The sequence below is a fragment of the Pristis pectinata genome, chromosome 1 (genome assembly GCF_009764475.1).
Source record: "Pristis pectinata isolate sPriPec2 chromosome 1, sPriPec2.1.pri, whole genome shotgun sequence".
Taxonomy (NCBI): domain Eukaryota; kingdom Metazoa; phylum Chordata; class Chondrichthyes; order Rhinopristiformes; family Pristidae; genus Pristis; species Pristis pectinata.
The window spans coordinates 89,473,151-89,501,017 of NC_067405.1; the positions used below are offsets into that span (position 1 = coordinate 89,473,151).

At 43.2% G+C, this 27,867-nt stretch overlaps 1 protein-coding gene across 3 annotated transcripts in view; it reads left to right on the forward strand.

Moving 5' to 3' along the window:
- The first annotated feature begins 18,529 nt into the window (after positions 1–18,529).
- ltk (leukocyte receptor tyrosine kinase) overlaps positions 18,530–27,867 on the forward strand; it is a 137,936-nt gene continuing 128,598 nt past the window's right edge. For 2 of the 3 annotated variants that reach the window (XM_052022489.1, XM_052022508.1), the window contains exon 1: positions 18,823–19,158. In XM_052022489.1, the coding sequence (XP_051878449.1) occupies positions 19,095–19,158 (64 nt within the window). In that variant the 5' untranslated portion in view covers positions 18,823–19,094. Of the gene's footprint in view, positions 18,577–18,822; positions 19,159–27,867 lie in introns of those variants that run through there. The other variant, XM_052022499.1, reaches the window with a different exon arrangement.

The window sequence follows — 27,867 nt, forward strand, 5'->3', positions numbered from 1 at the left end:
GTGATTCCAGTCCGGTGATTCTGTGAAACACACAAACTACTGTATGATGGAAGAGTTCCCGTGGATTGCATAATATTAAAGTAAAGTTCCAATGTAGTGTTACTATGAAACATGAAGCATAAAAGAAGAGGTTGCACTCTTATTTTATTGTGAAATATACTATATAAAGGATGAGATTCCAGTCTGGTACAACTGTGAACCATGCACATTTATGGAAGGGTTCCAGTGTGGTGTTACTTGGAAACGTGCAGCATAAAGGAAGAAATTCTTGTCTGGTGTCACACTGGAATATACAGCAAAAGGGAACTGTTCCAGTCAGATGTTGCTGTGAAGTATGCAATATTTAGGAAGAGTTTCCAGTCTGGTATTGCTGTGAAATGCACAATATAAAGCAAGAGATCGCTCTCTGGTGTTATTACTAAATAAGCAATATAAAGGAAGAATTTTGAGTGTGGTGTTATTGTGAAATATGCAGTAGTAATGAAGAGTTTCTAGGCTGGCGTTCCTATGAAGTATGCTATAAAGGAGAATTGTTAGAAGTGTACCTTTACTCTGAAACATGCAATTTAAACAGGTTTCCTGCCTGCTATTACTTTGAAATATGCAATGTAAAGGAAGAGTTTCTTGTTTGGTGTTACTGTGAAACTTAAAGTATAATAGAAGAGTTCCAAACAGGCGTGACGGTGAAATGTGCAATATTAAGCTTGAGGTCCCTGTCTGATGTTGGTGTGAAATATGCATTATGGAGGAAGACCTTCTAGTCTTGTATTACTGAGAACTATGCAGTGCTAAGGAAGTGTTTTCAGTCTATGAAATAGAGGAATGTGCAATAAAAAGGAAGGCTTTCCAGTGTGGTGCTGGTATGAAATATGCAGTGTAAGGGAAGTGTTTCCTCCTGGTGTTGTGGTGAAAGTTGGAACATAAAATGTTCCAGACTGATGTTAGTATGAAATATGCAATAAGGAAGAATTTCTGATCTGGAGCTTCTGTGAAAAATGTAATAGAACATAAAACATAGGACAGTACAGCACAGGAACAGGCCTTTTGGTCCATTATGTCTATGCTGACCAAGACGATATACAGAGAATTTCTTGTCTGGAATTACAGTGAAACACAAAGTACAAAGTGAGGGATTCCAGTCCAGAGTTATGACAAACGAAACAATTCTAACAGGTGGTTCCTGGGACAGAGATGTTTTGACAGTGACAGTAAAAAGTGAATTTGACAGGCCTGAAATACTGTGAAACATCCATATGAGCAAGAGATTCTCCTGTCCAGAGTTACTGCAAAATAATACATTCCACTGGGAGACTATTCATTCTGGATTTACCCTGAAACACAGTGACTGTCTAGCACAGCATTAACACAGAACATGCAATATCAAGGCAGATTTTCCAATTGGAAGTTACTGTAAATTGTGTATTATAACGTGAGAGTCTCCAATTGTGAGGTACCATGAAACATGTGATCGAGAGGGAGAACTTCCTGTGCAAGTTGCTGCAAAACATACAATAAAAAGGGAGAATTTCCAGCCTGCAGACGAAATATATAGGGAGTGGTTCGAATCTGGGGCCATTGTAAAGGATAACATTTTAATGCAGGATTCTCAGCCCAGAGATGCTTGGTATTGTTATTGGTATTGGTTTATTATTGCCACTTGTACCGAGGTACAGTGAGAAACTTGTCTTGCATACTGATCGTACAGATCAATTCATTACACAGTGCAGTTACATTGAATTGGTACAGAGTGCATCGAGGTAGTACAGGCAAAACCAATAACAGTACAGAGTAAAGTGTCACAGCTACAGAGAAAGTGCAGTGCAGGTAGACAATAATGTGCAAGGTCACAAGTAGATCATGAGGTCAGAGTCCATCTCATCATATAAGGGAACCGTTCAATGGTCTTATCATAGTCAGCTAGAAGCTGTCTTTAAGCCTGGTGGTATGTGCCTTCAAGCTCCTGTATCTTCTACCTGATGGAAGAGGAGAGAAGAGAGAATTACCCGGGTGGGTGGGGTCTTTGATTATGCTGGCTGCTTCACCAAGGCAGCGAGAGGTAAAGACAGATGCTCTGGAACATGAAGCCTGAAGGGAAATTTGTCTTTCTGGAATTCTGTGAACCATGTAGTAAGATGAGAGAATCTCCTGCTCTGAGTTATTGCGAAACATGGAATGAATAGGGAAAATTATGAATCCAAAGTTACTGCGAGACATTCAATAAAAAGAATGTTCGCAGTTGGTGTAAGTTGAGATATATAGCAAGCAATCCCAGACGGAGGTTCTGTGAATCATGCTGTACCTAGCAAAAGTTTTCATTCGGTTGTTACTGTGAAACTTAAAATGTAAAGGAAGAGTTTTTGTCAAGTGTTACTGCAAAAAGTATGCAGTATAGCAGAAGAGTTAACCGGTCTGCAGTTACTGCATTCAATAAAATATTAATGCAGAGTTTCCCATCAGGAGTTAAGGAGTTACTGTTAAACATGCATTATAAAGGGAGTGAATGTGAAAAATTCACTTGAGTTTTGAAACAAACTGAGATTTCCCAGTCAGAACTTACTGTGCAATATAACAGAAGATTACCTGCAGTGTGGAGAGAATTTCCAGTCTGATAACAGACAGTTCCAAGGGAGAATATCAAGCCCATATTACTGTGAGGCATGCACCAACACAGGAGAAGTTACAGTCTGGAACTAAATGCACAACAGGCGTAAAGAGAGGATTACCATTTGCATGTTACTGAGAATCTTGCATGATAAAGAATGAATAAAAATAGAAAATACTGGAAACACTCAGCAGGTCAGGCAGACCCTATCTGTGGAAAGAGAAACAGGTAATGTTTCAGGTCTGGGATGCTTTGTCAGAACATCCTGGACCTGAAACGTTAACTGTTTCTCTTTCCACAGATTCTGCCTGACTTGCTGAGTGTTTCCAGCATTTTCTGTTTTTATTTTAGGTTTCTAGCTTCTGCACTTAAAAAAAAAAGTATAAAGAATATTTCCAGTCTTTGGTTCCTGTGAAATATGCAATGTAAAAGGAGAGTTTCCAATCTTAAAGTATGCTGGAAATGGAGTTTAAGGGGAGAGTCTGGTCCATTTTACTACAAAACATCCAATGTGAAGGAAAGACTTCTAGTCAGCAGTTCCTGGAAAAGATGCAATGTATAGGGAAAAGTCCTAATCTTCAGATAATGCCAAACATGAAATTTAAAGGTAGACTTTACAATCTGCAATTACTGTGAAAGAATGCAAGATAAAATAAAATGAAAGTGTCCAGATCTGAGTTGCAAGACATGTGACATGCAAGACATCCAACTTCCAGTCTAGAGTTACTATGAAAATTGCCAGATAGAGGGAGAGTTTCAGTCCAACATTACTCAATCTCAGTCTCAGTGATTGAGCTGCAATACGCAGATGGCACTTGCATTTCTGCATATTCAGAGGCTGAGCTCCAAGTCATCCTCAGCTTGCTCACTGAACCATGTGAGATGAGGTGCCTTAAATTAACACCTGGAGCACAAAGGACTTTTACTACCCTCCCCTCACATACAACACTGTCCAATGACAATAAATGAGATCCTGGATAATGTGGACCACTTCCAAATCTCATGAGCCACTTGTCAGTGAACTCAGACGTTGATGAATTTTACTTTCATCTTCAATGCGCCAGTACAGACCTTGGCCGTCCAACAGAAAATGCTGGAGTACTCAGCAGGTCAGGTTGCACCTGTGTTGTGAAACAGAGGAAATGCAAAACATACACTATAATAGGAGAGTTTTTGCTCCAGGATTGCAGCAAAACATGTGCTACAGTGGGGGAATTTCTGGCCCAGGGTTTCTACAAATTATAAAGCAAGAGTTTCCAGTCTCGAGATAGTTTGAAATCACCAATGTAATGGAAGAGCATCCACTTTGGAATTACTGTGGAACATACAGCACCAAAGGGAGAGTATGCACCCTATAGTACACAAAGCATGCCACATGAGGGAATTGTTTCCAGTCTGGAATTACCACAGAATACACAATATTAAGGGAGGTTTGCCAATCCAGAGTTACTGTGAAACATCCAGTCCCCAGTTATTGCAAAACTTGTAAGATGACAGGAAAGTCTCCATTCTGGAGATACCTTGATACATTCAAGTTCAAGTTTATTGTCAGAGGGATGCACACACAGGGTATAAATGCCATGAAAATTAGTTTTTTGCAGCACAGGACCTGACAAATATAAGTTAACATAAACTTAAATTATACATAATTTATGCAATAAAATACTGAATGACATTAGTGCATGTTTGGGGGGCGGAGGAGGGAGGAGGTACTGTTAGGGGTTTCCAAGTTAGTTCAACAACCTAATGGCAGTGGGGAGGAAGCTGTTGTTCAACCTTGAGGTGTGGGTCTTCAAGCTCCTGTACCTCCTACCTGATGGCAGTATCCGATACTAATTCAGATTTACCACTCGGGAATTTTTTTGCAATATAAAGGGATGAATTGTGAGTTACTGCAAACCATCCAAGCTGATGGAAGAAATTACTGTCTGGAGTTACAATGAAACAGGCAGTATAAAGCTATTTTTAAAAAATGTAGATGCTGGAAATCTGAACTATAAACAGAAAATGCTAGAAATACTCAGCAGGTCAGGCAGCATCTGTGGAGACAGAAGAACAATCAACATTTGAGGTCAAAGACCCTTCATCAGAACTGAGGAATAGAGAAAGGAAGTTAAAGTATAAAGAGCCTGTTTACTGTTCAGAGTTACAGAGAAAGGTCTAATATAAAGAGAACATATTGTGAGAAATATGTAACATAATGGCACTTTTCCCCGCCCTGACTTGCTCTAAAACATGATAAAATCTAAAAAAGTTGCAGAAGTCAAAAACCTGAAATAAAAATAGAAAACTGTAGTGACTCACCGTCCGAGCAAGCGAACCGGCTTGGCGATCGGGTCGCGCGTCGGAGTGGTGAGGTCCAAGATGGCGTTGGGCCTTCGTCTTCCCCGAGCGACGGGGAGAAGCCATGCGTGGGAAAAGTTTGATGATGTAGCGCATACATCATTTCCGTTTTCGGTGGGTGGGAATTGTTCCTCTTAAAAGGCCCGCGCAAGGCGGGAAAATAAATCAGTTTTTGTTCTGCAGCCCACCGACTAGTGTCTTGCTTTCACATCGCAGTAGCAGCTGTTTCTCTTTCCACAGATGCTGCCTGTCCTGCTGAGTTCTGCCCTATTTGTGCTTTTATTCCATATAAAGAAAGTTTCCAGTCCAGAGTTTCTGCAGGAGGTGTAACATAACAGGATAATTACCATTTTATGGTTAATATGAAACCCTGTCTGCATTACTAAAAGACATGCAAAAATAAAGGAAATGTTACTATCCCCAGTTGCTGTAAAACATGCAGTAGGAAGGGAGAGACAGCAGTCCAGATCTGCTGTGAAATATGCAACATGATGGGTATAGTTTCCAGTATTTCACCAGTGAAGCTAAGATTTGTGCCATTGCCCTGAAAGCCCATCTGACAACGCCACTACTACACACACATTCAGCACTTCACAATGTTCAAATGCATCATAGCTGGCACACACATCTGCATGTGTGCACAGGCACACACGCACACACACACAGCTATTCTATATTGACAACCATCTCTTGCCAACATATGGAGGTGGTAAGGAGTTGTCACCAATAATAGGAGGGGGACTGTTCCAGACTCAATGTCAACCTCAACCTCAACAGGAGGAGTGCAGGATTTGGAGCTGGTAAGAAGATTTTTGATAAGGTTCCGCATTAGACATTAGAGTGCAAAGTCAAAGCACAAGAGATTGGGGGTAATATATTTTGGCATGGACTGAAAATTGGTTGACAGACTGGAAACAGAGAATAAAGGGTCTTTTTCAGAATGGCAGGCAGTGACTAGTTGGGTACTACAGGGATCAGGGCCAGCTAATCACAATATATATCAATGATTTGTGAACTCAGTGTAACATCTCCAGGTTTTCAGATGGCACAATGCAGTGGGGAGTAGCGCGAGTTGTGAGGAGGATGCAAAGAGACTCCAGTGTGATTTGGACATACTGAGTATAAAAAGGCACAGCAGATACAGTTTAACAGGGATAAATCCACTTTGGTTCCAAAAATAGAACAACAGAGTATTATCTAAATGGTGATAGATTGGGAAAAGAGAAGGCTTTGGCAGGACCTGTGTGTCCTTGTACACTAGTCACTGAAAGCAAGTATTCAAGTGCAACAGGCATTTAGGAAGGCAATAGTAGGTTGGCTGAGTTTGCAAGAGTACAGGAGCAAGAATCTTTTGGGCTCGATGAACCTCCATCTGAACTTTTGTGTGCAGTTTTGGTCTCTTTATCTGAGGAAGGAATGTTCTTGAGATGAAGAGAGTGCAAGAGAGGTTTACCAGACTGACTCCTCGATGGCAGGACTAATATTTGTGGAGAGTGGGTTGGTTAGGCCTATATTCACTGGTGTGTAAAAGAATGACAGAAAGTCTCAGTAAACTATAAAATTCTAACAGCACTGGAGAGACTGGACACAGGGAGGATGTTCCCAATGGCTGGAGAGTCAGAACCAAGAGTGACAGCCTCAGGATATGGGGTATATCATTTAGAACCAAGAGGGTGATGGACCTGTGGAATTCTCTACCACAGAAGGCAGTGGAGGCCAAATCATTATGTTCAGGAAGGCAGTAGATAAATTTCTTAATACCCAGGGATCATGGGATATGCAAAGAAGCTAAGAACAGAATATAAAGTTGATGATCCGTCGTTATCCTGATGAATGGTGGAACAGACTTGAAGGGCTGAATGGCCTTATCTCTGCTCCTATTTTCTGTGTTTCTATGGAGGCACAAGAGACTGCAGATGCTGGAATCTGGAGCAACAAACAACCTGCTGGAAGAACTTAGCGGGTCGAGCAGCATCTGTGGGGGGAAGTCAGGGTTTCAACCCAAAATATCGACAGTTCCCTTCCTCCCACAGATGCTGCTCGGCCTGCTGAGTTCCTCCAGCAGATTGTTTATTGTTTCTATATTTCTATGTAACCCATGCAGGATGCAATTCATTTTGGATGACGTCCTACCGGTAGTTAGTCTATCCTTTTAGACCTTCCCCCTTCAACATCATTGCATGTTTTGCCTCTTGTCAATGTAATCTCTTACTACTAGCCACCTCCCTTTACCACGACCATGTCCATTGACCTATATTGTAGAAGAATCATATGAAATGTCAGCTGGCAACCTCAGGAAGAGGAGGGGGATAATGTTTCATTGTGCTTGATGCCTCCAAGCACCACCTCAGATCTCAACACTGAGTGGAATATAAAAGATCCTTCAAAGAGGTGCATTTGATTTGGTGAGACCCTTGGCATTAATGGGCTGAGTGCAGTCCAAGTGAGCCATCTAGGCCCAGAGTTATTAGGGTCACTTCAGCTCCGACTGTGGTCTTCTCTACTGCAATGCAGCATCTTTCTACCAGCATGTCTGTGGTCACAGGAAGACCACTGCTTAGACAGAAGGCCAAGCAAACCAGCTTTGAAAGCTGTCGCTAAAGGGAAGCACAAGGGTGCTACTAAACATAAACATACTACAAATTCTCTTTTCATTCTGGTTTCAAATGTTTTTGATTGTGGGATCCAGACCATCTTTTTTGTGCTCCAGGAGTCACAGAGGAGCCATGACCAAAGCATCGAGCGCAACAGTGATATGCTACGCTCTACGTAATCGATTTATGTGTCAATTTATATACTGGCTGCGTTTGACCTTGACAGTGAGGGAGGTAAAATTACTGTGCCCACGGTTAAATCAACAGGCTTCTACCAGTGACCCCTTCCACACCCACAACAATGTTTGGGCGGAAGAAGCGGGAACATCAGCTAATATAGACCTTGCAAAATTCACACAGGAAGGGAATCACCAAGTTGTGCCCCTTCTAATACCCAGAGTCCATTTCGTATCATTTCATGCGTTCAAATGAATTTCTCCAGCTATGAAGTCACAAACAGTACAAGCTTTTCATTGTGATGGTATTCTTGCTCATGCTCTTGACCACTGAGTTCACAAGGGTATAATGTTGATAGAGTAAGTGGTATTATAGGCAATGGTACATGTAGTTATTAACCTCAAGGGGCAGTACTCCCTTCATCCTGTTTTGAACAGCACTCAAACAGCCAAGTATAATGACATAAATCTTCTTGCAGATACTTTCCAACTATATAGTGAGAATGACATCAATGCAATCAGGAGCTGAACTTAGTCCTGTTTCCTTCTTTGCTCTAAAGGAGTGTGTTGCATTTCTCCCCTATGCTGCTAAGATAGATTTGCATATTTGGACTATGTTACCAGATTGCCTCGTGTGGCTGAAGAAACCAGAACTGTACCTGGTAAACCTCCCAGGCTAGTGTTTCTCCAAACTGGAACTCATGACGCAGTCTAGAAATGGCTTCGGCCATTGAGAATCAAATGCAACTGAGGTGGAAGCCTTGGCTTTGGTGATTGTAGCCAGACTCACAGCAAGGATGCATTTAGCTCAACAAACTGACATTAAGGGTGCCAGGCAGGTCTGTACTGTTAATGAAAATTTAAAAAATCAACTACAGTCACTGGGAACCTGAAATAAAAGCAGAAGATGCTGGAAACACTCAGCAGTTCAGGCAGCATCTGTGGAGAGACAGGAACAGTTAACTTTTCAGACCTGGGACGTTTCTTCAGAACTTGGAAAGAGGGAAAAGTAAGTAGCAAAGAAGGTGGGGGAGGCGAATGGGTGGAACAAAGGGAATAGCTCCGATAGGGTGAGAATGGCAACCTAATGTAGAAGTTCAGGGGGAATTAAGATCAGATTAAGCTTCTTTAGTGTACTGCTGTTGGTAAGGGCTAGACTGGAAAGGCAGTTCTATGGTCTTCATGCATAAAGATTGATGTAGCTTCATATTCCAGCATGCCACTGGGCTATCAAATGAGCTTTTAGAAACAGAGTGCAAGAAGAAAGAGATACAGGAGTTATTCACACTATCATGGTGGGTTTTGCACTAATCAAACAAAACAAACTGAGTAAACAGCCACACAATGGCAGGCGCTTATTCGAGCTTAACTGTCTGCCTGTCTTCTCTGAGTCCCCATGGCCTGGCTGTCTACAAAGTTTACAAAGCCACAGAGTAGTAATAATCACAGGTCCACCAAATCCAGAGTGATCCCTATTGGAAATGTTAATGCCCGAATCATTGTTGGAGTAAGAACCATTCACCATCCTTTCATGATGCTGATTGACCCAGAAATTTTTCCTTTGAAACATTTTTATGTGATGATGGTCAGAACATTAAATGGGATGGCATTCCCTGGACCAACTATCTGACATAGTGGTGAGAAGGAGCAATTCCACAGACCTGTAACAAACAGACAAGATTAAGTTTAAAATGGTAGAAACAAAGGTTGCAAGGTTCCCAGAGTGGATGGGGGTGGTTTGCATCATCAAATTGTCAGGGGTATGAGCTTTGTATTACAAAGAAACAGTGTTCAGGCAAACCTTAGCAACTTGCAAGGGAACTGCAGAAGAAACTTTGAGTGACTGCCCCAGTGAGTTATGTTTGAAATCATCCAGCAATAAAGATAACTGTACATGTGAGTAGCATCGAGTTTAAGGGAACAGTGTGCCAAAGGGATTAGCAGATTAGTATTTGCACAGTACAATAAATGATGAAAGGAACACTGGGTTTTACTGCTTTGTGAGCATTGATTAGATGTGTTTAGTTTTAATTCTGGAATTGCAGTATTAGAGGGAAGATCAGGGTCATTTACCGACACAGTCCTAAAGCCATGTGGTGTCAGGATGTGGTGTTATTAGAGAAACAAAGGACTGCAGATGCTGGAATCTAGATGAAAAACATGATGCTGGAGGAACTCAGCAGTCCAGGCAGCATCCGTGGAGAAAAGCAACAGTGAAGAAGGGTCCTGACCTGAAACGTTGACCACCTGCTTTTTTCCACGGATGCTGCCTGTCCTGCTGAGTTCCTCCAGCATCATTGTGTTTTTCAGGTGGTGTTATTATCCCAGTCATTGCTTCTTTGTCTTAGCGTGGAGCCACATCTGTCGGGTCGAGTGAATCTCCAAGCTATGTGCTATGTACTTACAGTTCAGGGAGGGCTTCTGCTCATTGCTTTCTGCCGATATGGTCTCTTCTTGCCTCTTCCTGCCCCTCTTCTCCCCCCCCCCTCTGTTTTTTCCTCCTTTTGCTTCAACCAATAGTGGAGCATACAGCAGACAACTTTACAGCTTGAGATCCTCTCCAGAGAGTACTGCAGACCACTCAATAGTCCATCCAGGCACACGATGGCTCCCTCCAAAATTCTCCTGATAGCCTTATGCTCGACAGGGTTACAGGCAAGGAGTTAAGAGAGAAGGGAGTAACCCTGATCACCCACGATCCATTTCCCTGTGAGGCATGGTGGCCAAAATATGGCAGACAGAGTAAATGAGCTCCCCAGAGGAATAGAAAGTGAAAGAAAAACTGCAGATGCTGGAAATCTAAAACAAAAACAGAAAATGCTGTAAATGCTCAGTTAGTCAGGCAGCATCTGTGGGAAGAGAAACAGAGTCAATGTTTCCAGTGGAAGACCCTTCATCAGATGCTGGAATCTGGAGCAACACACAAGATGCTGAGGAACTCAGTGGGTCAGGCAGCATCCGTGGAGGGAAATGGATAGTTGACGTTTCTGGTTAAGATCCTTCATCTGGACTGGACTAGAGACAGATCTGGACTACAGAAATTTCACTTCTTTTGCTAGACATTCAGCTGATGACTTTTGTGTTTCATGCACAACCAAGGGACCCTGGAGTGTCTCGATAATGTAGCCTCTCATTCCCTGAATCTTTGGTAAGCCTGAAATTCTTGGCAATCTCCGTACTCAATGGGAAGTATATGAAATAGATAGCATCAGCAATTTCCCGGCCACAGTGGTGAGATGCAAACTGAGAAATATGGAATGATCTGAGTAAGCAGTTGTGGGTAACAGTGACTTTCACCTTGACAGAGAGCGCTATCCAGGCACAGATGTGTGGGTGGCACTCTATCTGCAGGAGATAAAACTTTATTTATACAGCACGGTAACAGGCCCTTCCGGCCCAATGAGCCCGTGCCGCCCAATCACACCCATGTTAACCTACTAACCAGTATGTCTTTGGAATGTGGGAGGAAACCGGAGCACCTGGAGGAAACCCACACAGACATGGGGAGAACGTACAAACTCCTTACAGACAGTGGCGGGAATTGAACCCCGACGCTGGTGCTGTAATAGAATTACGCTAACCACTACGCTACCGTGTCGATCTCTTTTACCATAGTTTTTGAAAGCCTTACCCTCCGGAAACCTTGCTCCTCATTGGGGTAGGAACACCACTCCCTGTATACTTAGGATGTGGAATGTTAGCTCTTTGACCCTTCTTTCCTCAGAACCCTCTGCCCTGCCCTGTTTGCCTGTGGCCATCCTTCTGCAGCTCTTGTTCACGTGGCCCATGAGGTACCAGGGCAAAGTGATAAAATCTGGAAAGTAACTTTAGCCCTCACCAAAAAGTTGTTTCACCACCTCAGATTCCACTCTTATAGACCTTGTAAGCCCCCAGAACAAAGTGCGACTGACTCCACAACAAAAATGGTTGATCTACCCCTTTAAATTCCTGTGCATTTAATACAAATGTTATATATATAAAATATAGAATAAATATATAATAAATAATAACAAAATCCTCTGCACCCTTTCTCTCATGATTGGGCACATTATTTCCCAACAGTCAAACATGATACAATTTCATCAGGAGGACCAAAAAGCACCTTGCACAATGATTAACTTAACCATAGAGTCATAGAGCATGGAAAAAGGCCATTTGCCAGCACTCGGCCCATATCCTTCTAAACTCTTGGCATCCATACACCTGTCCACATACATCTTAAATGTGTCTAATGTACCTGCCTCAACCACTTCCTCTGGCAGCTGGTTCCATATATCTACCACCTGCTGTGCAAAAAAAAAAATTGCCCCTCAGGTTCTTATCTAAAACTATGTCCTCTAGTTTTCAACTCTGCAGCCCTGGAAAAAAAATGCTCACCCTATCTATGCCCCTCATGATTTTATATACCTCTATGAGATCAGCCTTCAGTCTTCTAGGCTCCAAGGAGTAAAGGCTCAGCCTATCTATCCTCTCCCTGTAACTCCCTTGAATCCTGGCATCATCCTTGTAAACAACACACACAAAATGCTGGAGGAACTCAGCAGGTCAGGCAGCATCTATGAAGGGAAATAAACAATCGACATTTCAGGTCGAGACGCTTCACCAGGATTGGAAAGGAAGAGGGCAGAAGCCAGGATAAGAAGGTTGGGGGAGGGGGAGGAGCACAGGCTGGCAGGTGATAGGTGAGTGCAGGTGAGAGGGGAAGGTAGGTGGGTGGGGGAGGGGGGGATGAGAGGGAGTGACGTAAGGTGGGAGAGGTGATAGGTGGGCTAAAGGAGGAATCCGGTAGGAGAGGACAGTAGACCATGGAATAGAGGGAAGGAGGTAGGGAATAGATGGGCAGGTCATGAGGGCAGGGAAGAGGTGAGAAAAGGGGTGAAGGGGCCAAAGAAATGAGGGAAAACAAGGGGGACGAGAAGGGGGGAGAAAAGAGAGGAGGGGTTATTGGAAGTTAGAGAAATTGATGTTGAGGCCGTCAGGTTGGAGACTACCAAGGCAGAATATGAGGCGTTGTTCCTCCAACCTGCGTCTGGCCTCAATGTGGGAGCAGAGGAGGCCATGGATAGACACGTCAGTGTGGGAATGGGATGTGGAATTGAAGTGGGTGGCCACTGGGAGATTCTGGCTTTTGTGGCAGATGGAGCAAAGGTGCTCGATGAAGCGGTCACCCAATCTGCGTCGGGTCTCACTGATGTAGAGGAGGTCGCACCGGGAGCACTGAATGCAATAAGTAACACCCTGGGATTTACAGGTGAAGCAGTGCCTCACCTGGAAGGACTGGTGGTGAGGGAGGAGGTGTAGGGACAGGTAGGCCCATTGTTTCTGCCTGCTCCTGCCCCACTGAACTTGTGTCCTCATATTTTGACTCCATTTTGTCTCCCTTTGTCCAGTCCCTTCCCACCTACATCCGTGACACTTCGACAGCTTTCAGTTCCCTGGTCCTGACCGCCACATTTTTACAATGGACATTGGGTACCTGCACACTTCCATCCCCCATCAGGAAGGCCTTAAGGATCTCCGCTTCTTTCCTGACAACAGACCCAACCAGTTCCCCTCCACTGTGTTGTGTGAAATCATTCTTTACTGTCTTAAGGATCAAGGACTCTGGACACGAGCTTTGTAGACCAAAACTAGTTTAATCACAAAGGCAGACGTGGGACAGAATGGATGGGAACAGACACACGCTCGCTCACGCACAGGATACCACGAACACGAGAGGGGAATCGCAACTGGGGTAAAATACACTCACACACACACAGTAATACACACAAGCACACAGTAACAATGTACAACTTCAGCATATAACACTTCAGTGCCCGTCCCACACTAGCATTGGCCCTTAACGCTCCCCGAGTCTGAGTGAAACGCTCCCTGACCATGTGGTGATGCACTTTTACCAATGATCTCCGCAGCGTTGTCTCATTACTCCTGGGGTTGTCAAAAGAGGAAGGGTTAGGTGATGCAGCCCTTTTTATGGTGCTAGGAGGCTGGGTGGAGCCTCACTGTTGTGGTTTGAATGAGCCAATGGTGTGGGAGTCAAAGACAAAGGTTCCTGCCACAGCCAATGGTCAGGCAGGTTCAGAGACAAAGGCTACTGGTCAGGCAGGTTCAGAGGCAAAATGTACTCTCACACCTGAGGGGTGGGTGGAGCCGCACCTTGATTGACAGTAGTATCACTTCCGATCAGAGGAGCAATGCTGTCCTCCGGTCAGCGGGGGTCATTGTCGTTACTGTCGCGTGACAGCCATGTGGATTTCTCACAACACACTGCCACCCTCTTACATCTGGTGGAACTGGTACTCACCCTCAACAACTTATCTTTTGGCTCCTCCCACTTTCTCCAAACCAAAGGTGTAGCTGTGGGCACTCACATGGGCCCCAGATATGCCAGCCTCTGTCGGCTATGTGGAACAGTCCATGTTCCAAGCCTACACCGGTAAAGCCCCCCAAATCTTTCTCCATTACATTGATGACTGCATTGGGGCTGCTTCCTGCACCCGTGCTGAGCTCATCAATTTCATTAACTTTGCCTCCAACTTCCACCCTGTCCTCAAATTCACTTGGTCCATCTCTGAAACCTCTCTCCCCTTTCTTGACCTCTCTGTCTCTATCTCTGGAGACAGATTAACCATAGGCATCTCTTACAAACCCACTGACTCCCACAGTTACCTTGACTACCCCTCTTCCCACTCTGTCACTTGCAAGGATGTTATCCCCTTCTCCCAGTTCCTCTATTTCCACTGCATCTGTTCCCATGATGAGGCTTTCCATTCCAGGACATCTGAGATGTCCTCTTTTTCAGTAAACAGGGTTTCCCTTCCACATCTCCTCCATTTCCCGCACATCTGCCCTCACCCCATCCCCCCCGTTATGAGAAAGGTTATTTCGGGTCTCAAAAGTAGAGGTATCTGGACACACAGTCTTGCATTTTAAAAAGGAGAACTTATTTACAAAGACAGATGCGGGAACAGAAATGAAAAGGAACGGATGCACACTCGCACTCGGGTAATCGTGGAACATGAGGGGAGTTGCAAGGGGGGTGAAGTGTGCACACACATACAATGAACTGGTACAAATGATCAAGGAATGTACAATACATTGCCTGAACCCCCTGAATTTGGGCAAGCAATGGCCCTACACTACTGGGAATCTACTTAAGATGCTCCTAGACCCCTGTGGAAGTGCACCCTCTTACCAGTGGTCCTTCAGTGTGGTCTCGACCCCAGCAGCAATCAGCAAAGAGAAAGAGTTACCCACTTGTACCATCTTTTATAGGGCTGGAGAGCTGGGTGGAGCCCACTCAGGTAATTCATACAAGCCAATGAGTCAGGGCCAAGAATAAAGGTGTTTTACAAAGCCAATCCTTAGGTGTGCACTTGATAGGTGGGGCGGAGCCAAACCTTTGATTGACAGTGGTGTAACTTCCGACCCGATGAGCAATGCTATCATCCGACCATGGGGGTCAGTAGTGTTGTCACTGTCACCTGACAGCCATGGCCTTTCATACTACACCACTCCCCCCAACATAACAGGGACAGGGTTCCCCTTGTCCCTCACCTACCACCCCACAAGCCTCTGCATCCAATACATCATTCTCCACAACTTCCGCCACCTCCAATGGGATCCCACCACCAGGCACATCTTACCTTTTTCCCTCTCTCCGCTTTCCACAGGGATCGCTCTCTCTGCTACTCCCTTGTCCACTCGTTCCTCCCCACTGATGACCCTCCCGGCACTTATCCCTGCAACCATGCAAAGTGTTACACCTCTCCCTATACCTCCTCCCTCACCACCATTCAGGGCCCCAGACAGTCCTTCCAGGTGAGGCAGCGCTTCACCAGTGAATCCGAGGGTGTCATTTATTGCATCTGGTGCTTCCAGTGTGGCTTCCTCTACATCGGTGAGACCCAACGCAGGTTGGGTGACCACTTCGTCGAGCACCTTTGTTCCGTCCACCACCAAAGCCAGGATCCCCCGGTGGTCGGTCACTTTAATTCCACATCCCACTCCCATACTGACATGTCTATCCACGGCCTCCTCTACTGCCACGTTGAGGCCAGATGCAGGCTGGAGGAACAACACCTCATATTCTGCCTTGGTAGTCTCCAACCTGACAGCATCAATATCAATTTCTCTAACTTCCGATAACCCCTTCACTCTTCTCCCCCCCCTTTATTTTCCCTCATTCCCGTGGCCCCCTCACCCTTTCTCTTACCCCTCCCCCACCCTCATGACCTGCCCATCTATTCCCCAACTCCTTCCCTTTATTCCATGGTCTGCTGTCCTCTCCTACCAGATTCCTACTTATTCAGCCTTTGCCTCTTCCGCCTATCACCTCCCAGCTTCTTACGTCACTCCCTCTCATCCCCCCTCCCCCACCCACCTACCTTCCCCTCTCACCTGCACTCACCTATCACCTGCCAGCCTGTGCTCCTCCCTCTCCCCCAACCTCCTTATTCTAGCTTCTGCCCTCTTCCTTTCCAGTCCTGGTGAAGGATCTCGACCCGAAACTTCAACTGTTTATTTCCCTCCATAGGTGCTGCCTGACCTGCTGAGTTCCTCCAGCATTTTGTGTGCATTGCTCCAGATTCCAGTATCTGCAGAATCTCTTGTGCAACATCTTTGTAAATCTTTTTTGCGCTCTTTCCAGTTTAATCACATTCTTCCTATAATAGGGTGTCCAAAACTGAATACAATACTCCAAGTGTGGGCTCACCAACATCTTGTATAATTGCAACATAACATGCCAACTTCTCTATTCGATGCCCTAACTGATGAAGGCCAATTTGTCTGTGCACGTTCAATTTTACTGATAAACACCAGTATAAAGGGAGATTGCCCAGTATAAAAACATTGATAGACATCAGTATTTAAAGGAGAGGGTCCAGTCTGAAGGGAGGATCATACATTTACAGAAAAATGCAGCACAGAAGAGGATTGTTCAGTCTATTCTGGCACCTTAAACTGTCTATCAAACAAGCCACGCTGTCATATACTTTCCTCATATTTTCCCACTTTTTTTCCAACTAATTCCCTTTTAGAAGTTATTAATGATTTTGCCTCCATCAAGCTTTGAGGCAGTTCAATATCCAGATCATAACTGCTCAGTGCCTTAAAAAGTATGTCACTTCTGTCTTGTTGCCAACAATCTACAATCCATCTCTTGGTTGCTGATTCTTCTGCTGATTTAATCTATTAAAACCCTTTAAGATTTTGAATACGGATCATACCTCTCCCCCAGCCTTCTTTGCTCTGAATCAAATAACCCTCTTTTCTCCAGTATCTCATCATTATAAAATATATCAAATCCTTGGTACTTGTGCAATAAATCTCCATTGCACTATCACTAAGACATTGACATCCAAAAGTGTGGTGCCTAGAGTGGATGCAGTACTTCAGTTGAAGCCCAACCAGTAACCTAAGCCTAAGGGCAGAATGCCCTACTCTATCGGCCCCTGGGCACTTGCTATTCTCCCAGCTTTAAAATTAGATAAATTAATTTAAATGGCTTCTCCTTGTTCATTCTGCCAAATGAAACACAGCATGTAAAATTCATCTGCTAACTGTCTGGCCATCTCACCAGCCCATTTGTCCAGTTGAAGCTTATAACCACTCTCCCATCTGTTTACCGTACTTCAGTGTTTGTGCCAACTGCCAATTTGAAATCATTCCAGCACATCACCAAACTTTATCAAGAACTAACTACGATTCCAAAACCAGCCACTGGTGATGCAGTGGGTAATGCTGCTGCCTCCTCGCAGCTCCCATGGTGCAGGTTCGATCCTGACCTCGGGTGCTGTCTGTGTGGAGTGGATACATTCTTCCTTTGACGGCGTGGGTTTCCTCTGGGGAGGGCTCCGCTTTCCTCGCATGTCCCAAAGATGTGCTGCTAGATTAAAAGGCAAAAGGAATGAAAGGAGAGTTGGTAAGGGAGAATGGGGTACAGGGGACGAAGGAAAGAGGAAATGGGACTAATTGGATTCCTCTCCTGGGAGCTGGCATGGACCAGTGGGCTGAATGGCCTCCCACTGTATTATGAGATGTTAAACTTTTGCTTTCAGCTTTCTGTTCCTTGTCCATCTCTGCTTCTGCGATCACACAAGCTACAATTCTACTTGTAAGTCTATTATTTTGAAATAGTTATCAAATGCCTTTCCAGATCATAGACAATATCAATGCACCACCTCACCCACTCTCCTCTTAACATCAAGTAATTCAGTCGTGTTAAACAAAAATCACCTTTAACAATCAATGTTAACTTCAGTTAATTAGCCAAAAATATTACAGTTACTGTTAAGCTCCAGTTTAAAGGGGAGACTGGTCAGTCAGTTAGTGGTAGAAAGGGAGAGCTAGCAGTCTGCGTTTACTCTTAAACTCCAGTTTAAAGGGGGAACATTTGCAGGAATAACCCTCAAATCCACGCGGTAAGTAGAGTGCCCAGTCGGAGGTTTCAATTTGCAGTTATACTCTGGTATCAATAGTCGATGACCAGCCTGGGATTTCAAGGCAAGCGTGACATAGAAACAGATACTGTAACAAGATAATTAGGGCTAATCAGTCTTTGCAATATTGCTGTTCATGCACAGTCTTTCCTTATCTATGTCTGTGTGCACAGCTTTCTCGCCCCTTCTCCCTCTTCAGCTCGGTTCCTTTTGGTCCTGAACTCCGCGTTCTCACCCGTCTCAGCGCATTTCCAAGTTCTATTCCGAAGTGACTGTTTCTGTGTCTTGCTCCAGGAGGCAGTCTCCGTGTCTACTCTATTTAAGACCCTGGAATAATTTTCTCCTCCATCGCAACAGTGATGATTCAAAATATCAGTAGCTTGTAAAATGCGCTCGGACTTCCCCTGAGGCCGTGATAGGTACTAAAGTATTGCAAATCGTTTCATGATAGCTTGCAGAGCATAATGACAGTTCAGCACTGAAAGGGAGAGGTTGGTTTGTTTCAATGTGATGTTTTGGTTAAATGTGATTGATTTAATTTACTTGATGTGAGGGTGCATCATCCACACACAGTTCATAACATTTTAAGGCATAGTGGTGAATGTGTGTAGTACAGGCGTGCTCCACTGTTTCAATACAAGAGGGTCGTTGGGAAGAGTGCCGAATTCACATCCAATGTCTGTCAAAAGTTCGGTCTGAATAAGATGACGAATCATTGCAGCTCTGATTGAGAGATCTTTCTTTGGCCAGATTAAATTAAGCGGGTCATATGATTTCGCTTTGGAGAAGGAGTCTATCTGTGGAACTCCACGAGTGTCAGTAGTGCCGGGCGTCGCTCCGTTGGCACAGAGCAACATCAACCCCCCGAGTCAGAAGGCACACCAGTACCCGGCTGAAGGCGAGAGGGAGAACTCTGCGCCACGGCTCCGGCGGAGCCATGGGCTCAACTCCGGTGGCAGTCCGCCCCTGCCTCCTAATGTTTTACATGCTCTTTTTCCTGGGTAAGTCAACACGTCCCATAGATTTGTCTCGGGGGTCTGAATCCCTGTCCCTTCAGCTCAAGAGGGATTATCAGGCAGAGACAAGGCATGGGGAGAAGTATTTGGTGAGCAGAAATGGTGTGGATTTTATGAGAGGTCAAGTCTGAATTTCTTTGTGGGGTGAGTGAGGTGGGGTACCCCTAATGTATGGTGGGATGATATGGGATCAGTATGAATAGGGTTCTATGGTGGAGTTACTGAACTGGGGTAAAATGGAAGAGGTAGTGGGGATCTATATGGTGTGGTGAGATGATGGAATTATATGCTGGGGTATTTTGGTGGGGGGTGATGTGAAGTCATTGTGGTTGGACTTTTACAGTGGGGTCAGAGTGGTGAAGGTTATACTGTGGTGTCAGTGAGGAGGGGGTTTTATACTGTGGTGTCAGTGAGGAGGGGCTTTTAAGGTAAGGATAGTGTGGTGGGTTCTTTGGTGGGGTCAGTATATAGGTGTTTCATGATAATCTTTTTTGATGAGAGTTATGATGGGGTCAGTGTGGTGGGTTTAGTCTGATGTGGTTCTATTGGGTAGTCCATGTGATGGACTTCATGGTAGTATCGATATGGTGGTTTTATTCTTGGTGCTGTGGGTTCTGGGCTGGGGTCAATGCATGTTAAATGGTGGACTCAGTGTGTTGGCCTAATCTGGTAGGGTCAGTGTGGTGGGTCTAATGGAAGGGGTCAGTGTGATGGATTTCATAGTAGGGTCATTGTGATGGGTGTTTTATGGCAAGATCAGCATCATATGTTTTATGGTGGAGATCACTCTGGTGAGTTTTATCATGGGCTTAATGTTGAGGATTTTATGGTGGGTTTAGGCTGATGAGTTCATTATGGTGTGTCTTTTTTCTGGGATCAGTTGGTATTGGTTTGAAGTGAGGTTATTATGGTGGGTTTTATGATGGGGACAGTGTGGTGGTTTGTACAGTAATGTCATGATGTAGTCAGTATTAATTGCTGATGGTGAAGACGGTGTGGGGCTGAATAGGGAGAACATTAGGTTGGGAGCTTTGTTGTTCAGCCTTCTATGGTAACTGCATGGTGGGGTCAGTGTGGAGTTTTTTTAACACTGGAGTCAGTGCAGTGGGTTTTATGCTGGATTCTAGATGACTAGAGTTTTACGGTGGGTCATTGTTGTGGGTTTGTGGTGTGGTCTCCGTGGATGATGCCTCAGGGTTTTCGATGCGCTGTGATGCATGTAGCAAGGTCAGTGTGGTATTATTATTTTGGTGGGGACATTGCTTTTTGAGTTTACTGCAAGTGTCAGTATGATATTGGTTCTGCCTTTGGGTCCAAATGGTTACAGTTCTTGTGAATTAGGCTGGCAAACATTCAGTGTCAGTGTGACTATAACCTCTTAGTGGTGCCTCAGTGGTAGTACCTTTTTGTCTCTGACTCTGAAAAGTTATGTCTTCGAGGACACTCCACTGACTTCAGCACAAAATAAAAAAGCTGACAGTCCAGTGCAGTACCAAGGGAGACTCAATGCATCAGTGGTGTTGATGCAATACTAAACTGAAGCACTATCTGTGGTGCACTGTCTTGTGGCATTTGAAGAACAAACAATTTGTGTAGTGTTACATTCTGCCAATATTTATTCCTCAACCGGATCACTAAAAACATATTAGTATTATCACTTCCAGGATCGAACCTGCATCACAGGAGCTGTGAGGCAGCAGCATTACCCACTGCATCTCCAGGGGCTGGCTTTGGAATCGTTGTTAGTTATTGATAAAGATTAGTGATGTGCTCAGTGATATGTTGATTATGTCAGTTTACTGTGTGTACATTGGCTGTGGCGCTTGCAGCATTACAATGGAAGTTGTATTTTGAAGGTACTTTGATAGTTATAATGTGCTTTGGGGAGTTATAATGTGCTTTGGGGAAATATGCTGTTTGTAACTATTTTTCTTGCCATACAACATGTTTGGACAGTATTTGACATATGGAGCAGCAAGTACAGTGTGTCAAGGTAAATGCTGAAGGGTTCAATTGATTATGCATTAGGTGATTGCTGTTATTGCTGAGTTGTGTTGCTGTGGCTTGGGAGAGTACAAAAGTTAAGCTGAGATAAATTTGCAGAAATACTGCTGCAGTACAGAATCCTAGCCATGCTGTTTCGTTCAGAATAATTGCTGTATTAGTGGAGGCCATAGCTCGAAGTGAAATGAAAGTACAAACTGGGCGCTGAGCCATATTCATTTGGACAGGTGCATGTTCTTTAGCGAATTGGAATGCCTCAAGTGTGCATTTTAATGTGTAGCCACAGGCTTTCTCATGGGACAATTGCTATTTGATTAAGAACTTCCCCTTCAGAAGCTTTTCATTGTTAAATGATTTCACCCCCACGACCACCGCCCCCCCCCCATCCTCCTCCAGACCTTGTTTCCTTCATTTTGTATGCTTTTTCTGTGATTTTTTTTGTTCCTCTTTCACAGCGAGCAGTTGAGTCATGCAAACCAGCAGGGGCCCATCTATGGGGCTTGTGCTGGGATGCTTTCCCTCAACCAGAGCAACACTGAGAGCTCCTTATTCCTCTCCCAGTAACCCTCTGCACTTGATGAAAATTGCCAGCATGGAATAAGGGTGGTTTTAAGCTTGAACTTCCCAAGTGAAAGAGTCAGTCAATGCTCCCAGGCATGGCTGGTGAAACAATAATGGCTGCTTGGCTGAGACATTAGAGGAAGATGGAGCCAACATTTTGGGAAGGAGGTGGAAAGGAGAGTTCAAGAAATCTTAAAAGCATTAATTTTGTTCCTATTTTCACTTCGAAAGCTCATTCCAGTCTCTAACATTTGTTTACCAGAAATGTTGTTATGCAGGAAGGAATTTTTCAAGGAACATAGTGTCACATGATCTTCATGAATAATCTTCTGGCAAACGTTTATACACCCCTTACTTGATCATAAACATATTGCACAACAGGCAAATTTAGGCAATATAGTTTGTATATCCTATTAATAACAAGAACTTGCACATGTGTATCAACTTTAAAGTATTAAAATAGCCTAGATAATCCTTAGGAGCATTATCAAATAAAAATTGGCCTTGAGATATTAGATCTTAAAGAGTGTTGGAGTTGACTAGGGTGATTTTATGTTATTTATTTATGTTAATTTAAGTTTGTTAACTTGTGTTTGTAATGTACCGTGCTGCTGCTGCTGGGTATAAAAGCCAATTTTCAAGGCATTTATACCAATGGTATGTATGCCTTTTGATAATAAGCTTGAACTTGGACTCCTTAATTCTAGGGTGTAAGGGTTGTGTGTCTGAAGGCTGGGATACCACTGGTTAGCTGGCATAATGTGTGGAGTTCAGGTCCAACTGCAATACTATATACAATTGGGGTCACAATGGAAAGGTTGTGGATAGGTGATTGACCAGGTTGTTGCCTGTGATAGGATGTTTCCATCATGAGGAGAGACTGGATAGGCTGGGTTTGTGTTCCTCAGTGCAGAGGAAGCTGAGGAAGGACCTTTATAAAGGTGTGTTTATATTTAAAAAAAATGACGTGGGGCATAGGTAAGGTGGAGAATCAAAAAAACTTTTCCCCATAACAGACACATCTAAAATTAGAGGGCATAGGTTTCAGATGAGGAGTAAGAGGGTTAGAAGGGACCTGAGGGGGAAAAATATTTTCACCCAGAGGGTGGTTGCAATCTGAAATGGCACTGCCTGAGCAGGTGGTGGAGGCAGGTTCTCCCACAGCATTTAAAAAGTATCAGGACAAGTGCTTGAATCATCAAGCCATTGATGGCGATGGACAAAATACTTGATGGGTACTTAATAGTTGGTGTGGACATGACACGCTGAAGGGTCTGTTTCTGTGCTGATTATGAATCAAAGGAAAGAGTACAGTATCATTCTGCCTGGTTCATTTTCACCTTGGACATCAGACTCTAAAGGAATGTAACAACTTCTCAATAAACCCAGAATTAAAGTGGGTTCCCATGAGCCACTACGCTAAGTTATTCTCTCCTCCAACAATTGGGGTAAATCCTTAATCCTGTGCAGCCAGTAAGGCTCCATGGTTGCAGGGAAGTTGGCTCAGTTGCAATATTGTACCTTCCAGTCCTCCAGCTTGAGTTCCCAACTTGTATTGTAGAATGGTCCCAAACATCAATATTTCCTTGTTTTAGTTTCAGACTTCCAGTGTTTGTGGTTTATAAAAAAAATCTCCTGTTTTTTTTTGCATCAGCCAGCTCTGGCTCAACAGAAAGCAATCCTATTCTGAGACTTCAAATCCCATGCAAAGAATTGTGCTCCTAGCCCTAGGTTCAAGCTACAACCCCCCTGCCATTCAGATGAAACGTTAAACCAAGGCACCGTCAGCTGTCTCTCAGATGGCAGTGAAAGCTCCAACAATACTCTTTCAAAAAAGAACAGAGAATTTTTACTTATCTGATCAAACGCCTTCTGGAAATTTAAGTCTACTACATCCACCAATTCTCCTTTATCCATGGCACAGATTATTTCTTCAAAAGGCAAGCAAATTGGTCAAACGTGATTTCCCTTTCCTAAAACCATGCTGACTTTGCCTGATTACATGAAATTTTCCAAGTGCCCTGCTGTAATATCTTTAATAAAATCCTCTTATGTTTTTTCCCAATGACAGATGTTAAGCTAACCGGCCTGTGGTTTCCTGCTTTCGGCCTCTCTCCCTTTTTGAGCAAAGGAATTACATTTGCTATTTTCCAAGTTAGCGGGACCTTCTCCAAATCTGGGGAATTTTGAAAAATTGAAACCACCACATTAACTATCTTTCTTGACACTTCTTTAAGATCTTTGTTGAAAGTCCACTGGTATCTGGGATTTGTAAGCCGGCAACTCCAATGACTTGATCAGTAACACATCCTTCCTTCTCTTCCAATTTCCAATCTAGAGTTATCTCTGTGATGTTATTTGCATCCTCCACAGTAAAGACTGATATAAAATGCCTGTTGAATACACCTACCTCATTTTCTATTATTAATTCCCCAGATTCACTTTCAATAGGACCACATCTCCCTTGTGCTAACTCCTTTAAATACCTGTAGAGACTCTCACATTGACTATTACCTGTTTTCATATTTAGCTTGGTCTTGTGCTCTGATTTTTTTTTTGTTCCTTCCTTTTAGTTATTCTTTGCTTTGCTTCATATTCTGTCCAACTTTCTTTCCTGCCATGCATCTTTGCATAATTGTGTTTGTGTCTGAGTTTGGTGCTATCTTTAAATGATGAATCCTACCAATGGAAATTTTCTTTTGTTTTGGCAAGTATCTATTCTGAACATTTAGAAAGATCCCCTTGGGTGTCTGCTACTGCATCTCAATTGACCAATCCTTTAACATAATTTGCTAGATCACCACTTTCATGCCCTCATAATTTCTCTAATTCAAGTATAAAATATTAGCCTTGGTCCCATTTTTTTTTGAATTCCTCAAATTGAATGGAAAATTCAATTTAAATTATGATCACTGCTGCATCGGAATGCCTTCGCAATGAGATGATTGATTAGTCCAATCTCATTGCACACTACCACATCTTGTATAATCAGCTCTCTGGTTGGCTCCAGAATGTGCAGTTCTATCTTGAAACCATTCAAAAAACACTCTTTGAACTCCACATCTAGGTTACTTTTGTCCCTCTGATATTTTTCCCCCCAGTAGACATGTGGATTAGAACTCCCCCCGTAACTATCGTCATAATCTTCTGACTAAACACTGTCAGACCACATAGTTTCTGTTGGGAGACCTGTACACCACTCCTACAGGTGGCTTCTTCTTTCCACCCAAACTGCTTCTGCATTCTGGTTTTCTGAACACCTCCCTCTATTACACTTAAACCACCATTAAGTAAAAGAAGCCATTCATTCAAAGTTATAATAGTTTCCTGTCTTTCGTAACTGTGAAGTGCCCTTCATTATTTAGGTCCCAGTCTGTGCCTTCCTGCAGCCAAATTTCTGTAATAGCTATCAGAAGATAGTCATTTTCCACTTCCCTCTGTATATCCACTGCTTTGTTTTGAGCCTTGCATGCTTTAAGGTAAAGTACTTAGTTTTGTGCTTTTGTTATTTTTGTAACTTCTAGCCATATGTATTGACTTACTCCTAGATTTGTTCTCACCATCACTTCCTGTCAGAATCCGTTTAACATTTCCCATATTAAAAATTTTCACTCTAACTTTGTGTCTATTCTTTTATTTTCTACATTTTTGCAGCTTTGGTAAATTGGTAATAATTTGGTTTATTATTGTGACATGCCCCAAGTTGCAGTGAAAAACTTTGTTTTGCATGCCATTCATACAGATCATTTCATGACATCAGTACATCGAGGTAGTGAAGGGAAAAGCAGTAACAGAATGCAGAATAAAGTTTTACAGTTACGGAGAAAGTGCTGTTCAGGCAGACAATTAGGTGCAAGGCCATAACAAGGTAGATTGTGAGTTCAAGGGTGCATCTTATCGTACAACAGGTCCATTCAATAGTCTTGTAACAGCAGGATAGAAGTTGTCCCTGAACCTGGTGGTACGTGCTTTCAGGCTTTTGTATCTTCTGCCTGATAGTAGAGGGGTGAAGAGAGAATGTCCTGGGTGGGTGGGGTCTTTGATTATTTTGGCTGCTTTACTAAGGCAGTGAGAAGTGTAGACGAGTCCATAGAGGGGAGGCTGGTTTCTGTGATGTGCTGAGCTGTGTCCACGACTCTCTGCAGTTTCTTGTGGTCTTGGGCAGAGCAGTTGCTATAACGAGCCGTGATGCAGCCGGACAGAATGCTTTCTATGGTCTCTTACCCCACTATTTAGTTTTAAATTATCTGTACACCCCTAGTCATGTGGCTCACTAGAACCTTGATTGAGACCATTTAAACTATTTATTGGGTAATTTATTTTGTTACTGTTTGTGGGATCTTGCTGTGCACAAGGCATTTGCCATGTTCTCTACAACTGCGAGTAAAACTCATTTTATTCTCCCCACAGTCCTAACGTCTCTCCCCCCACAGCCCCCCACCCCCAGGTTCTACTGTTCACCTATGCACTAGGACTAATTTACAGTGGCCAAATCAACTGTCAACCTGCATGTCTTTGGAATCTGGGAGGAAACCCACACAGTCACAGAGAGATCGTGCAAACTCTACACCGACAGCACCCGAGGTCAGGACTGAACCAACATCACTTGACCTGTGAGGCAGCAGTTCTACTAGCTGCACCACTGTGCTGCTCTGGCACATTGTCTTTGCTTTCATTATTTTACACTTGTGCATACAACTACTTCAAGGAGAAACAATTGAGTGATGTTTCAAAAAAAAATTAATGGGAGCAACTTTTTATTTTACAAAGAACGCAGTTATTTGGCTGAAGAAAACACTAAATAAACAGCTCGAGGCCCAGACAAGAGACTGCACCGCCCCTCTACTTGATAAATCTCTGCATTTGTTGGTCATGTGAAGCTACAGCAGCAGTTGCAGACGTGCCTTCGATGAGGATAAGTTGAGGAATTTATCGAAGAAGTTACTTCAGGGCAACAGAAGGTTAAGCATTCTTCTTTTTTAAAAAACCCAGATGTAACTGTGGTAGGGAGTAGCAAAGATGCACAAATTCAAAGATTAGCAATGACTAGGTGGTTACTATAGAATGAAGTCTCCACCATCTCAGGAAAACCTCCTTGATCAGTTAAATCATAACAGATCCATCTATCAAATGTCCCATAACCTCACCTAATAAAAATCTATACAACTGAGCTCTGGAATTTTCAACTACCCATGCACCTAGCCACCGTTGAGCCTCAATGGCTTTTGGGGGAGTGAGTTCAAACTTCCACCACCCTTTTAAATGAAGACCTACTTTCCTTCTTTTTTAATCTTTTTACTAGTTTTCAAATTAATACAGATTAATATATAACATCAATGTTTGTACATGTAATACAATCAGGAGAACAATCATGGCATAAGTAATCATAAAGAACAATAAAATATTTTTAAAAATCTGTAGATCCCACAATCTCTTAGTAAATGAATATAATATAAAAGAAAGGAAAGAAAAATCCCCAAATCAATAAGAAAAATTATAAACAATATATCAAACCAAACCAAACTAAACAGAAAAATTTCCAAAAAAAAGAAAAAGAGAGACTGGACTGAAATTTCTCAGTAGAAACAGAGCAATATTATGTCATCAACTCTGTTCCTCTAAATTGGAAAGTTATTGAAAGGGGATCTATATCATGTGAAAATATTGAATAAATGGACTCCAAATATCTTCAAATTTAAGTGAAGGATCAACAGTGCCACTCCTAATTTTTTCCAAGTTTAAACATGATATAGTTTGAGAGAACCATTGAAAAGTAGTAGGGGGTATTGGATCCTTCCATTTAAGCAAAATGGATCGTTTGGCCATTAATGTAACAAAGGCAATCATACGGTTAGCGGAAGCAGATAAATGGTCAGACTCTATCCTTGGTAATCCAAAAATTGCAGTGATAGGGTGAGGTTGTAAGTTAATATTCAATACATTTGAAATAATGTTAAAAATGTCTTTGCAATATTTTTCCAAAAGAGGACAGGACCAAAACATGTGTGTCAAAGAAGCCACATTCGATTTACATCTGTCACATATAGGATTTATATAGTGATTAAAAACGGGCTAGCTTATCTTTTGACATATGGGTCCTGTGAACTGCCTTAAACTGTATCAAAGAGT